This window comes from Schistocerca gregaria, chromosome 8 (genome assembly GCF_023897955.1).
Source record: "Schistocerca gregaria isolate iqSchGreg1 chromosome 8, iqSchGreg1.2, whole genome shotgun sequence".
Taxonomy (NCBI): domain Eukaryota; kingdom Metazoa; phylum Arthropoda; class Insecta; order Orthoptera; family Acrididae; genus Schistocerca; species Schistocerca gregaria.
Genome location: NC_064927.1, coordinates 115,806,778 through 115,819,558, shown reverse-complemented (window position 1 = coordinate 115,819,558; position 12,781 = coordinate 115,806,778). Strand labels below are relative to the sequence as shown.

The window sequence follows — 12,781 nt, the reverse complement described above, 5'->3', positions numbered from 1 at the left end:
CAGCACCTTGGCTCTTTGCAGTGGCCTGTGTTCGCCTTAGCCTTCATTTGTATCTTAAGGACACTACTCTTGCGTCACTCTCATCATCATCATCCTCTTCAGTTTCAGCCTTTCACACTGTAGTGGTGACTGTAGGGTGACCAAATGTAGTGGGAAGGCAGCGAATGTAGTGGATGGGTGCCAGGAGTTGCCATATTAAAACTTGTTGAAAACTTTCCAAATGATTTATTAGTTTCCACTACAGTGCCCCGTTCACGTCGGTCTGTGTCACAGGGTCCTACAATGCTGGGACCATTGCCCCAGCGCAATGCACTTTTGTGTGTTGGCCTTGTAGGACTGCGTCGTCAGGGCTGCACCTGCTTTCTTCCTCACTGGGGTAGCTGAAATCGCGGCAACTGCAATCGCCTGCGATCCGGCTCTCAAATCTGCGGCCCTTGTCTCGGGATGTCCCCAGCGTGTGTCGGGATCCGAGACGACTGCCCACAGTAGCGAGCTGAAGAGTGGCCTGCCGCTGGCTGGCTGTGGACCCCATATCGGCCTCAGAGGGTCGAACCAACGACCCATCGTGAACTAGGACACTGGCTACATCTGTTGCTGCATGTAGCCCGGCAGTGTGACACACCGCACCGTCCAGGGGAGCTACCACACTTGAATGAATCTAGTTAGAAATGCACACCTATTTATATGTGGCTGTTTTACTAAAATGCCACTTTGCTTCAAGTATGCGTAACATGCTAGGTTGGCCAGTGGCCCCCTTCTGCCTGTGACTTGCTCCATGCAAACTGCTGGGTGTACCTAATCTGGCAGTTCTACACCCCTGTGGCCTCTATTTGCCTTTGCAACTGCTGGTATGCGTAACTCACTGCAATCCAGCCCGCACTTGGCTGTAACTTGTGCCGCTACAGCACAGAACTCTGCAATTGTACTTTTGTGTAAGCTGATAGTGCTCGGACTGACCGTAGTGTTAGGTGCACCTTCATCAGTGGCACCTATGTTGTTCGATATCGGCTTCCGGAACACAGCTGAGTATTTACAGCAGAGCTCTTCACCCTGTATCAGGCCACTCAGTAAATCCAGTGACAGGATTTTCAGTTGCATCATCTGCTCGCTCTCTGTGCCCTTCAAAACCTCTGTGTGCTATGCACTGTCCATCCCTTAGTGCTGTAGGTCAAGGAAAGCTGACACGTGATCAGTCTTGAGGGAGCCCCTGTGATGTTTATGTGGGTTCCTCGCCACATTGGTCTGACAGGAAATGAGATCTCTGATGCTGCTGTTAAAGCTGCAGTTCTCGTACCTCAACCCGCTAGTTCTTAAATTCCCTCCAATGATCTCTGTATTGCTGTCTGCCAGCAGCTGGTGTCACTTTGGCATCATTGCTGGTCCTCCCTTCTTGGGAACAAGTTCCAGGTTATTAAGCCTCTCCCAGTGACTTTGACAACCTGCTCTCGGCCCTCTTGCCGTGAGGGGATTATTTTAGCTAGGTTGCATATCGGGCACTGTCTCATGATGCATGATGTTCCCCGATTACTTTGTGCTCATTGCCCTCAACCTTTGATGTTCTGCCATTTCCTGATGGCATGCCTTTTTTTACCCACTTATGTTCTCAGTTGTGCTTGCCATGTGAGTTACTGGACATTTTAGCAAACGAAGTGCGGGCTGTCAACCATGTTTTACTTTTTATCCGTTGTAGCAATATGGTGAAGGGCATTTAATCTTTAGTTAAGGACCTCTGTTTCTCTGTGGCATACTTTGTAGACCTTTCATGATGTCCCTGTTTTCTCTTCAGTCGATTGGGATTAACATGTAATCGTTTTTAACGCCTCACTTTGTCTTCACGTTCTACAGTTATGACATGGGTGCATATGAACCTAGTTGATTTTGTACCTAAAAACAAAACAAAACACGACCTGTTGCTATTAGTAACCAATATTAGACTGCATGGTAGTAAATATGTGAGGGTGTCGAATACCATAAACATCATCAGCCTTTTGCAATCTCACTATCGAGGGTTCCTTGTCAGCATTAAAACTTGACTATACTCTTTATTATCCAGCCCATCCAGAAAAGCCTAGGTACATCTTGGCATAACACTTCCATGTGGTGAGTAGCAATCTATCATTTTCATAATATTGCTTATCTGTGAAGATGAATACAGGCCATTGAGATTTAATATGGCTCTGAAACATATAATTTTGTATGGTTCATAATATTTTTGTTATTCCTTCTGTGAGTATTGGTAGTAGCAAATATTTTCTTCTTCAGAAGTAAAGTACTTACAATATTTTAATCATATTTTTTAACTAAGCTAAAAGTTTCAGCTGTGGAAATTGACTTTGTTGAAATTTATCTGTTGCTCATCATCTGCTGTTTAGGTGTGGGCATACTTAACAGTTAGGTATTTAAACACAATGTAGTATATATTTTGTGTCTTAATGGCAAGGACTCTTATTTTAGTATGTGTGTGTGTATTGGTACACATGCACTGTTAATCAAATTTTAATTAAAGGTAGCAGTTCGTGCAGTTTTATTATACAATTCATAATGTTGGATATTTTCCCAACATATCAGTGTTTTGGCAATATACTTACCCAATGATGTAATTGGTTTGCTGCAGATTCGGCTTGATGAGTCTCAGGAGGTGGAATGCCACCATTTGAAAGAGCGTCTACACTATGAGCTGGAAATCCTAATGGCCTACCAGTCAAAGAATAAAATGCAAGCAGAGGCGCAACGAAATAGAGAACGAAAGGAACTAGAAGATCGTGTGTCCGTACGACGAGCTTTACTTGAGCAAAAGGTTTGTAACTTCAACCTTGAAATTAATTTTTCATCGCTTTCCTATGATGCATTGCTACGATAGGTCGTGTTTGAAACATTGGAAACAAGACAGACATATCTGTACAATACATCATGTAAACTGGTCAGAAATAAGCTTAGTAGGGAATGGGATAATAACTCTGTGTCTTCTTTTTAGATGGACGTGGAAACTAGACAGTTTGAGCAAGAAAGAGATGAAAGGATTAGGCTGTTGCATGAACGACATGAGAGGGAACTGGAACAGTTTGATGAGGAGTCTGCTCGACTTGGATTCAGGTGAACATTAGTATAATAACTGTCCAATATGTTCATTGGTTCTGAAAGCCTTTAATTTTCCTCCATTTGTAATACAACAGCTTGTGATACTATTAACTAATTTATTTATTTTTAATTTACAGTGCTCTGGCAATAGCAGAGGCTCCAAAGGAAGCCTATCCTGATGAAGAAAGTCTTTCAGGTAGCATGTTGAGCCTTGCACACAGCAATAGTTCAACATCATTCCCGCCTGGAAGTCTTTAGCATATGCTTGATCATTTCCCTTGATCATTCATAAATCCACCTAAGCTCCTATCTGCCACCCATTTAAGTACCCACCTTTGCCCTGTGCCAATTGGCTATTAACAGCCAGCACAGGTAAATAATTTAATGAGCAAAAAATGGCAGTGGTATGAATTCAGAGAAATGCAAGCTCAGGTGTTGGATGTAGTTAAGAATTTGACTGACAGTCTCGTATTTCTTATAATAAGAAGCATTGACGGTTTCCCCGTGCTCTGCCAGTTTTACTCTTTGGAAATTGGTTATGAGACTATTTTATTACTTGTGTTTATTTAATTACTGGGCAGTAGCCTTGGCTATTGAAAGCTACTGAGCATTTTGATTATACAGACTGCATAGCTTGTAATGTTCTCTTATTCCAATTGCGCATTCAGTTTACAGCGCATTTGTTTGATAGATAATTATACAGATGTATTTGTACGATACCGACAGTGTGGTTGTCCTAAGTTTCATTGTGTCAATTATTATAAAAGCAGTGTAACATTCCATTTGTTCCAGTAATAGACTCACAAGTGCTTGCAAAACTGAAGAAGTATAGCGGCTTCTATAATTTTTTAATTCTGTGAATTAAACGGTACTGTTCAGAAAGAATTTCTCTGTCACATGCTGATTAAGTGTATTGACACATTATGGGACTTTAGAATCAGCCTAAAATTGTGGAAGATACTGAACCACCATATCTGGTATGCAGTATCCTAAGTCAAAAATAAACAGAATTTGTGTCTTGTATTATTATATAGACTTCCTGTTTACCTTTTTCTTCCCTCCCTTTCCCTTGCGTCTAAGGTAAACCAGAGGAAATCTTTTATTGTGCTTAAAAGAATATGTGCAACATATGCATGTAAACAGCTTATGAGAGATTCTGGTATACCATTACTTCCACTTATGGTACTATGATTGTCTCCTCTTTTTTTGTGAAATTAGTATTAATTTGTATTGTTCAGTTATACAGATGGAATCCTGAATTGCATGTGAATCGAAATTTACACGGTTGTATGTCATATTTGAAAGTAACAAAGAAGTTAACATAATGCAGATGTATTGTATTGGGGAAAGAAGCTTCAGTCGTTCAGCAGAGAGAGGTGGCAAGGAAAAATATGTAACTGGAGATTGTAATCATCTTTTTTAGAAAAAAAATTAATGTTAATTTCCCCCTTAATGTTTCCCAAAAATGATTCCTTATTGGACAACATAATATTGATGTAGATTTAGGCCCATGTTGTATTGAAACTTATTTAATTCTCCACTTTATTTGTTCAACGTTGACTGTTTTTAAAGCTTTGCATTAAAGTATCTTCCTGTAATGTGAGAATGCTGTAGGGTTTGATGCATACCTGCAGAGTACTTGAAGGTGGATTAAAATAGTTATATGAAGCATAATCAAAAAGAAATATCATTGAACACCCAGTAACACTATGATGAAAACCTTAAACTGGTGTAGCGGTGACAGAAAATTGTTGCTCGTAAAAGTCAACAGGATGTTGTAACAATAATGCCACATTTCTAAAAGCCTTTTTATCGCCAGTGGGTGTGCTGAAGTTGATGTAAAAATATTCAAATGTGACTAAGTTAGTTACCAACATTTTATCACTTTGTATTACCAATGTGTGATGATATCTTGTGCAAAGGTAGTATATTTGCAGAGCTCTTAAGTTTTATTTATTGTATCATTTTCCATGACACATAGCTTATCATAATTTTTTCTGTCTTCTGAAATGAAATGTAATCATTGAAATAACATACAGTGATTGACACATGCTAATATTTGAATGTTTTTCATATGTAGTCATTCACATAGCCACTTTGTGGCATCAATTCACTCAGCAAGACATATGCTGTCCTCATCTGCCATGTAAAGATGTACATAAGTAAATAAAGTACATAATTTTTAAATAGATTTTGGTGCTTACTACAATTTTTAGCTATCGTTGGTTGTCTTGGGATCAACAATTTTACAGAAAGCTCAAAAATCCAGTCATTGTATTAATTCTCTGAGAGAATAAGTAAATTCAAATTTTTTGTGTCTATTGTTTTATGCATATATCAAAACATATGTGTTTCTATCCCTACAGCATGATCATATCCTTGAGCTTCGTATTTGGGAGACTTTTTTTTGGGTGGGGTGACATTGTTTGTAATCAGCTATGAGTTGTGGCTGTATCTTTGCCACAGTTGCAATACCTGCCAAAAAATATTGTGGTTGACCTTCTAAAAGATGTGATCATAAGCATAAGGTTCATTTCCTAACAGCCATGTGTTTGCTCAAATATAGTCTTTCATTATTTCATATAATTCCCGTATTATTCTGTTCATTTGATTGTCACTTTTATTTGCGGAAGAGCTTTGTAGTTTGTGTACAGTTTTTTTTAATGTAGCTACTTAAAATGCATGCCCTCTTTTTTCTTACCGATGCTAGTTATTCATGAGAACATTGCACCTGTCCCATTTGTCCAGGTGGAGTTATCAAATTTCAGAAAAACTGGGAAGATAGTATGGCACTAACAAAACAGTTTGCTGGATAGACTCTGTAAAAATATATACTTTCATTTAGTGCATACATTTCATAAATTACATTTTCAAAATAATGTTTCCAGTTTATATAATTAAGCTTTGAAAAAGATTATCTGACAATGGACAACAAGTCTTCTGTAATTTTCTGGCTCTCTCGTATATTTTAATTCTTATAATGAATAATGTCATACTTTTCCTCACTAAATTCAGTGTAATAGTTAAGGGACAATTCAGGGAACATGAATCACCGAAATATGGAAATACATTGTTGTACTTCATGTACAATTCATTGTGAAAAAGTAACTCTGTTTTAATTGATCTGTGTTTGGTGTGCTTGTTGAGAATTCACATGTTGTCAATAGAGGATAATTCTTTTTCACTTCCAGAAGTGCATTTTAATTTTGTGGTGGTATTCTCACAAATTCACTTTCTTCTCTCCACCCAATTGCAACTGGCTGGTCTATGTAAGCAACAGACTGCAGTTTTCTAATAGTTGTAACGTGGCTGGCAGGTAGTTTGTTTTCCAAGTAATTTTTCTGTCATCTTCATTGGAGAAGTTCAAATACCTGAATATTTTATCCGTAGTAGAAATTTACCATTTACAGAATACATTGCTTTGTGAAGAAAGTTAATATTGTCAAGGGTTTATCATAAAGTCTTGTGCAGGACTGACATAATATTTTCACCATAGTATGGCAAAGTAATATAGAAAACTAGAGCAAATTGTAAAGCAATTGCATGCACTTATTAATTCAATTATATGGCATTGAAAATATTGCACAAGAACAGGGCATTCTTAAGGCCAGTACTAGAATATTTCAAAGATGGAATAGGCTATTATTTTCAGACCAGGTTATTGTAATTAAGGCTCCCTGTTATTTTCTTAGTGTAAAATCATGCAGAAATGAGAATTGTTAATTAGCATTAAAAGTTTATTTAGATGGTTCCCTATATTTGGGCATTCAGACACAGTTTTGTTGTGTAACTGCTTTGAAACTGATAGTAAGAGGTCAACACAATATTGTTAGGTGGAACTTGGGTAAAAACTGTGTAATAATTCACAACATTGTTTATTTTGGTGTAAACAAAAGTATTTTGTCTGGTAAACACATTTGGGATTAGATTGGGTTGTTGCTTCAATAACATCTTTGATGTTTTGTAAAGTTGTGGGAATTGTCAGTTTGACAGTTCCATATTTTTAGTGTATAAGTAAAACTGCCACCCAAGGTAAATATATCTGCGAAATCCTTTGTTCTAGGATCTCTTGGTAAAAATTGTCATCTTTACAATTTTTAAAATTTGTTTAGAGAGAGATTGGAACAGTTAGGCAAAGTTCAGAATTCATCTTCAAATGTCTTCACATTTCTGTGACATTGCATGTAACAGATAGAGAAAATAATGAAAATCATATGCACTTTTAATTGTTTTTCAGTGTGTATCATTATTGAGAAGATCCCATGTATAAGTTTGTTAACAAAGGAAAACTCAATTAAAATCTGATGAAAAGAGCTGAGAGCATTTTTAATAAGAGATAGCAAGTACACATTTTCTGTTTGATACACACTGCAGTGAATTGTGAAAAATTATTCAGGTTGTCCTGTGGAGGATTTATACCTTTCCGCAAGGGAATGACAAAAGTTTACTATTTCAGGTTACCTAGCAAACAGAAAGGAAAGCCTGAGGCATAAATTACATGCAGTGAAGAAGGATGTGCTTAAAAGATAAGAGTAACTGTGTTATAGTGTACATTATTCTTGATTTTAGTAGGAAACACATTTTAATTCTTTATATGTTTACATGACTGTGACAGATTTTACAGAACCATCTAATTACACTGAAGTTGTTACGATTTGTTTGCACCATTTACTGCTTCTGATTCCATTATTAAATCATTAAACACTGCTTAATAAGTTACAGAACACAAAAATTGTAAATACCTTACAACAATGCAGCAGTAAGTGACCTAATTCTTGTTAGCTTACAGCATAAAATTGCTTGAACCTATAGCTTCAGTCTTCATTAATTCCAGATGTGAGCAGCATTTGAATTCTTTTTATCTTCATTCAGTACAGTACATTATGATTTGAGACTGTTTTGCGTCTTATCTTTACTACTAGTTCCTAATGTTTCTGCAATTTTCCCCTCTATTTAAATATAATTTATGTAGTTTTACTGCAACATCCACCTGACTACTTTGTTTGCTACATTCTTGAATATCAGGAGCTAATTAATATTGAAATAGCAAGTATGTCACTCATTGCATAGAAAAGATAATTTCACTTTGTAGCTGTAAAAACACATGCCCTATTGCCAGAATTGAAGAAAATTTGATAAAACATTGCTGAAGTACTTTTTTTTGTCAGCTCACTTATAAATACAAAGCACTTTCTTTGAGATTTCTTTGCATTTGGAAAGAATTATAGATTAACTTTACACATTCAAGGAAACAGTAACAAAATTATGTGGAGTGAACTAACTGTTCTTTAAAAATGCCCATTATTATTCCACTTCTGTTTTAGCCTCTTCTAACTCCTTTTTTGTTTTTTGTCTTGCCTTGTTCCATTGTTTTTGGCTCTTTCCAAACCAAGATAAATGTAAATCTTTTGCTTTTCTGGTAAAGCAATATGTCTTTCCTGTTGTTTTGATTTGAATGACCTTCAGTATTCGACATAACTTTTTCTATCTGCATTAGAGACACAGAATACCACTAATTTAACTGTAATATTATGGAAAGAATAGATGCTACTCACTATATACGGGAGATATTGAGTCATAGGCAGGCACAACAAAAAGAGTTCTAAACACTGAGCTTTCAGTCCAAAAAGGCCTTCTTCTAAATCAGAAAACATGGACACAGACAAAACTCTCACACCCTTGTGACCATTGTCTCTGGCCACTGAGACGGAACTAGAGACAGTGATTGTGTGTGTGTGTGTGTGTGTGTGTATGTGTGTGTGTGTGTGTGTAAAAGTTTAGCATGAGCCATTTTGGTCACCTGTCTGCAACTCGACGTTTCGGCTACAAGATGAACGGCTGCCTGTCTTTTTCGTAATCTTGGATTTTTTTTTTTTTTTTTTCCATCCTGGACTTCGCATTATTTGATTAATTTAATAGTGTTTTAGAAACATAATTTTCCAGTGTGTTGTTGAGTAGCTCTCGTGGCTGTCAGTTTTACTTACTAATTACACAGCTCTGTTTCACACAATAATTATGAAACATAAGACTTCCTATATATTTCCAACAAATATTCAGAATCAATTATTTTTCTTTTGTCTACAGTCGCAGTTTTCTTTTGTCTACTGACCTAGAGGCAAAAGTGTGACTATAGACTAAAGCTAATAATTAGTTGTCTTTGTGTTGGTTGTTTTCTATTCTATTATATTCTCTGGAATATGCCATATATTCTGCTAAAACTCTGCTGTGTAAAGATGCAGTGTTTCAAAATTGCAAACCATAATGCAGTAGTAAAATTTCATTACCAAAGAAGACAGTTTCGATAATTGTTACAAAAAATCAAGTTACATGAATACACTTTTTGATCCATGAGCTAATGTGATATAGTATACTGCCTTTGATTTGTTTGGCATTGTATGTAGAATTGAGAATGAGGAATGTTACATAATTAAAAAAACTTATAATGTGGTGTAATCTGTGATAATGTCACTTATGTTTTATTATCTGTGAGACACTATGTAGAAAAAGATCTAATAAACAGAAAGATATTAAATATTGTAATATAATTCTCTCATCATGATTGTAGATTTCCATTCAAAAGAAATATTTTAGGCAGATATTGGTGGAAATGATTTATTGCTTGTGTGCCGTATCATAGTGTGGTTGTGATGTTTTATCATACAGTGCTTCCACATTCGTCAACATATTATACATGTGAAGTGTTGTAATTACGTGTTGTGAGACAACTGTGACTCGAAGTAATTCTGAGTTATTTCTATTGAACATGTTTGTCAGTCAAATTCAAAAAACTCATCCTCTGAGAATCTCCGGAACAATGTAAAGTATTAAGCTTTGTAATTCATGAGCTCTTCATAGAACATATTGTTTTATACGAACATGTGATGCAGTTCCTTTTTAATAAAAAGGAATAGATAGGATTTATGATAAAATCATTTACACAATTTTCAGTATTTTAGCTGCTGAAGTCTAATATTTTTTGAGACCAGGGGAACATCATTTTTTGGATATTTCCTGGTTAAGACTGTTTGTCTTCTCATTATTTTGAATCACTCAATTGGGAAGGCAGCTGTATGGATAGTCATTAAAAGTAAAAGCTTGTACAGTTATTTAAACATTTGTGTTAGATGTAAATGTTTATTTTATTCAAAAGCATAACAAATCAAAAATGTACAGTCATCTATGCTTCCATTAAAGTTTTATTGTTATCTTATGGTTATGTTTATCAACAGTTGTAAATTTTCCCTTTAATACTGTTTGTGTCATTTCAGTTCTTCACTGAAAAATCCATTTGGTTACTTACTAAGAATGGACTATTGATATTTACATTCAACAAACTGAGTATGCTTTTTGATTAAATTAAAGTTTTTACTTAATCTTCTTTCATGAAAAATATTGCAAATAGATTTTGTTGTTTTCTATAGAATTCACCAAGAAAAGACGACAGATAAAGGGCTTAACGATTTCTCATTGTTACATGTCCAAAAAACTGCATTAAAGTAACCAGATTTTGTACAAGAGTTTGTAATATTTTAAAACCAAAAAATGTTACAGAGTGTGAGTAGTGCTAAAACCTTTTTGACTGTCACACATTGCAATGTCTTACACATCACTGTAATGTGAAGATGTCAGAATTAGAACTCAGATGAGAATAAAAGTCAAATCTTTTTTATTGTAAACTTTATTGTATAATTAATTCGTGTATAACTGTATTGCTACATATTACACAGTGATTAAAAAGATAGAGCCATGAGTGATTATTGTAAAGAAAGTTGTTTTTATGAGTTTTATGCTGTTTTATAAGCATCCAACAGTATCTCACGTTTTGAGCATGTGATCATTGTCTTGAAAGATATATATTAAAATTATAGAAAGCCAATGATAAATAAAAAATCATTTTTGTTTCTATATTTTGTTTGAAATTTAAAAGAAACTTAAATAATTTCAGAACACAACTTGCATGTTGTTACTTGTTTATCACTGTGTCCTTTAAGCTTAAAATGTGGAAGATAGAGCCGACCATCCTGAGTGCATCTATTTTGCATTTGTTTCTTTTTATTTCTTATATTTTAGCTTATTGTGTGTGATATTGACAGCTGTATTGTCCATTGACAGGAACATTATGTTAATACCAGAACTACAAATTTTGGTGTGAGTCCAGAGTAAGTAATATTACAAAAGCACTCAAAGCAAATTACTTGTTTCTGCCTTGACCAGAAAAGCCACCTCTCAACTAGTGTTTTCATCTGGCTGATGGAAAGCAACCCAAGTTTCACAGTACTTATATTGGAAGAACTCTTGCGTTCTGTGGATGCTAACAATCATATTGTTATTTTACTCTTAATCGTAGCTCTGTTTTCGTGGTCAACAGTACTTGAGATACCACAGATCTGCATGCTAACATGTGCCAAACTTCTCTCAATTTAAGCATGTAATAATGATTGAGAACTATATTGCAATAATAATAGACTTGCTGAACTTTCAACGTACACCACATAGATCTCCAGTGTAAGGGTTAAGAGCAAGACATTTTTATTTTTAATGCAGCATTCTTTTCCTCACACAAATTTATTTGTAAAACATTAATGTTATGATCTCTCTACTATTACTAAAACCATTAGAGAGAATTTATTAATAACAATTGTATTAATTACTTCTCTCTCTCTCTCTCTCTCTCTCTCTCTCTCTCTCTCTCTCTCTCTCTCTCTCTCTCTCTTACTACTGAAACCATAAGAGAGAATTTATTAATAACAATTGTATTAATTACTTATTCAGTGTGTGTGCGTGTGTGTGTGCTTTTTTTTGGTGGGGGGGGGGGGGGGCAGATCAGTATCAGTTATTGCGAATTAAAGGTTTCCGTAATATTAATGTTTGCCCACCCCCCCCCCCCCCCCCTCTCCCCAGCCTCCTCCCCATATACACCTCTGCCTCTCCCCCCTTGCCTCCCTCACAAAAAAAGAAGTAATCATACAACAGTTACTATTGGAAGAAAGTTACAGTAGTTACCATTTTCCATTGCTGTTGCCTCTTTGTTGTTATTATAGTTACTTGTACAGTCAGACAAATTGATAGGAAGCTGTTTTATTTTTACCCTTGTCCTTACTGTTGCATCATAGAGACCCCATAATCTTTCTGTAAGATGAGTGATTCTCCCTCAGTGTTGATGCTTTAGGATTTGCACAGTGTTTGTATGCAATGAAACAACCAATTCTGCCAAACCTACGAAAGATGACACAGTGGTTAAGGTTTTGACTCGCGTTTGAAAGTAGTTTGATTCAAATTCCTCTCCAGTTATCCTGGTTTAGAGTTAAGTAGTTTCCTTAAATCACATTAGACCAATCCTTTCCACATCTTTGTTCATTCCGAACTTGTGTTCCATCTCTAATGACCTCATTATCTACAGCCTCATTATGGTTGATCATCTAACACATTATGAATATGTATAAAGTGAACCATTCTGAAACATGGAGGATGAAATGTAAATATTAGATTTTTAGAAAGTTTTTAAAATTATATATATTTTCAAGGTTCTGAAGCACTTAACATATAGCTACAGACTTAAGTTTCAAAAATGAAACTAAAGAAAATGTATGAAATGCAGCTATTTAAATAACCTATAAAGCTATTTTATGTAATGAGTGGCAAAGCATCAACAGTGATACTTCTTGTAAAGATGTGTGTAAATATTTAAGAAATGTTTTCAAAA

General features: G+C 35.5%; 1 protein-coding gene across 5 annotated transcripts in view; it reads left to right on the top strand.

Annotated features, from left to right (window-relative positions):
• The window catches only part of LOC126285303 (serine/threonine-protein kinase Tao), a 175,861-nt gene extending 164,878 nt beyond the window's left edge, over positions 1-10,983 (top strand). For all 5 annotated transcript variants that reach the window (XM_049984596.1, XM_049984598.1, XM_049984595.1 and 2 more), the window contains 3 exons: positions 2,615-2,797; positions 2,975-3,093; positions 3,216-10,983. In XM_049984596.1, coding sequence (XP_049840553.1) covers positions 2,615-2,797; positions 2,975-3,093; positions 3,216-3,336 — 423 coding nt within the window. In that variant the 3' untranslated portion in view covers positions 3,337-10,983. The remainder of the gene's footprint in view (positions 1-2,614; positions 2,798-2,974; positions 3,094-3,215) is intronic.
• The last annotated feature ends 1,798 nt before the right edge of the window (positions 10,984-12,781 follow it).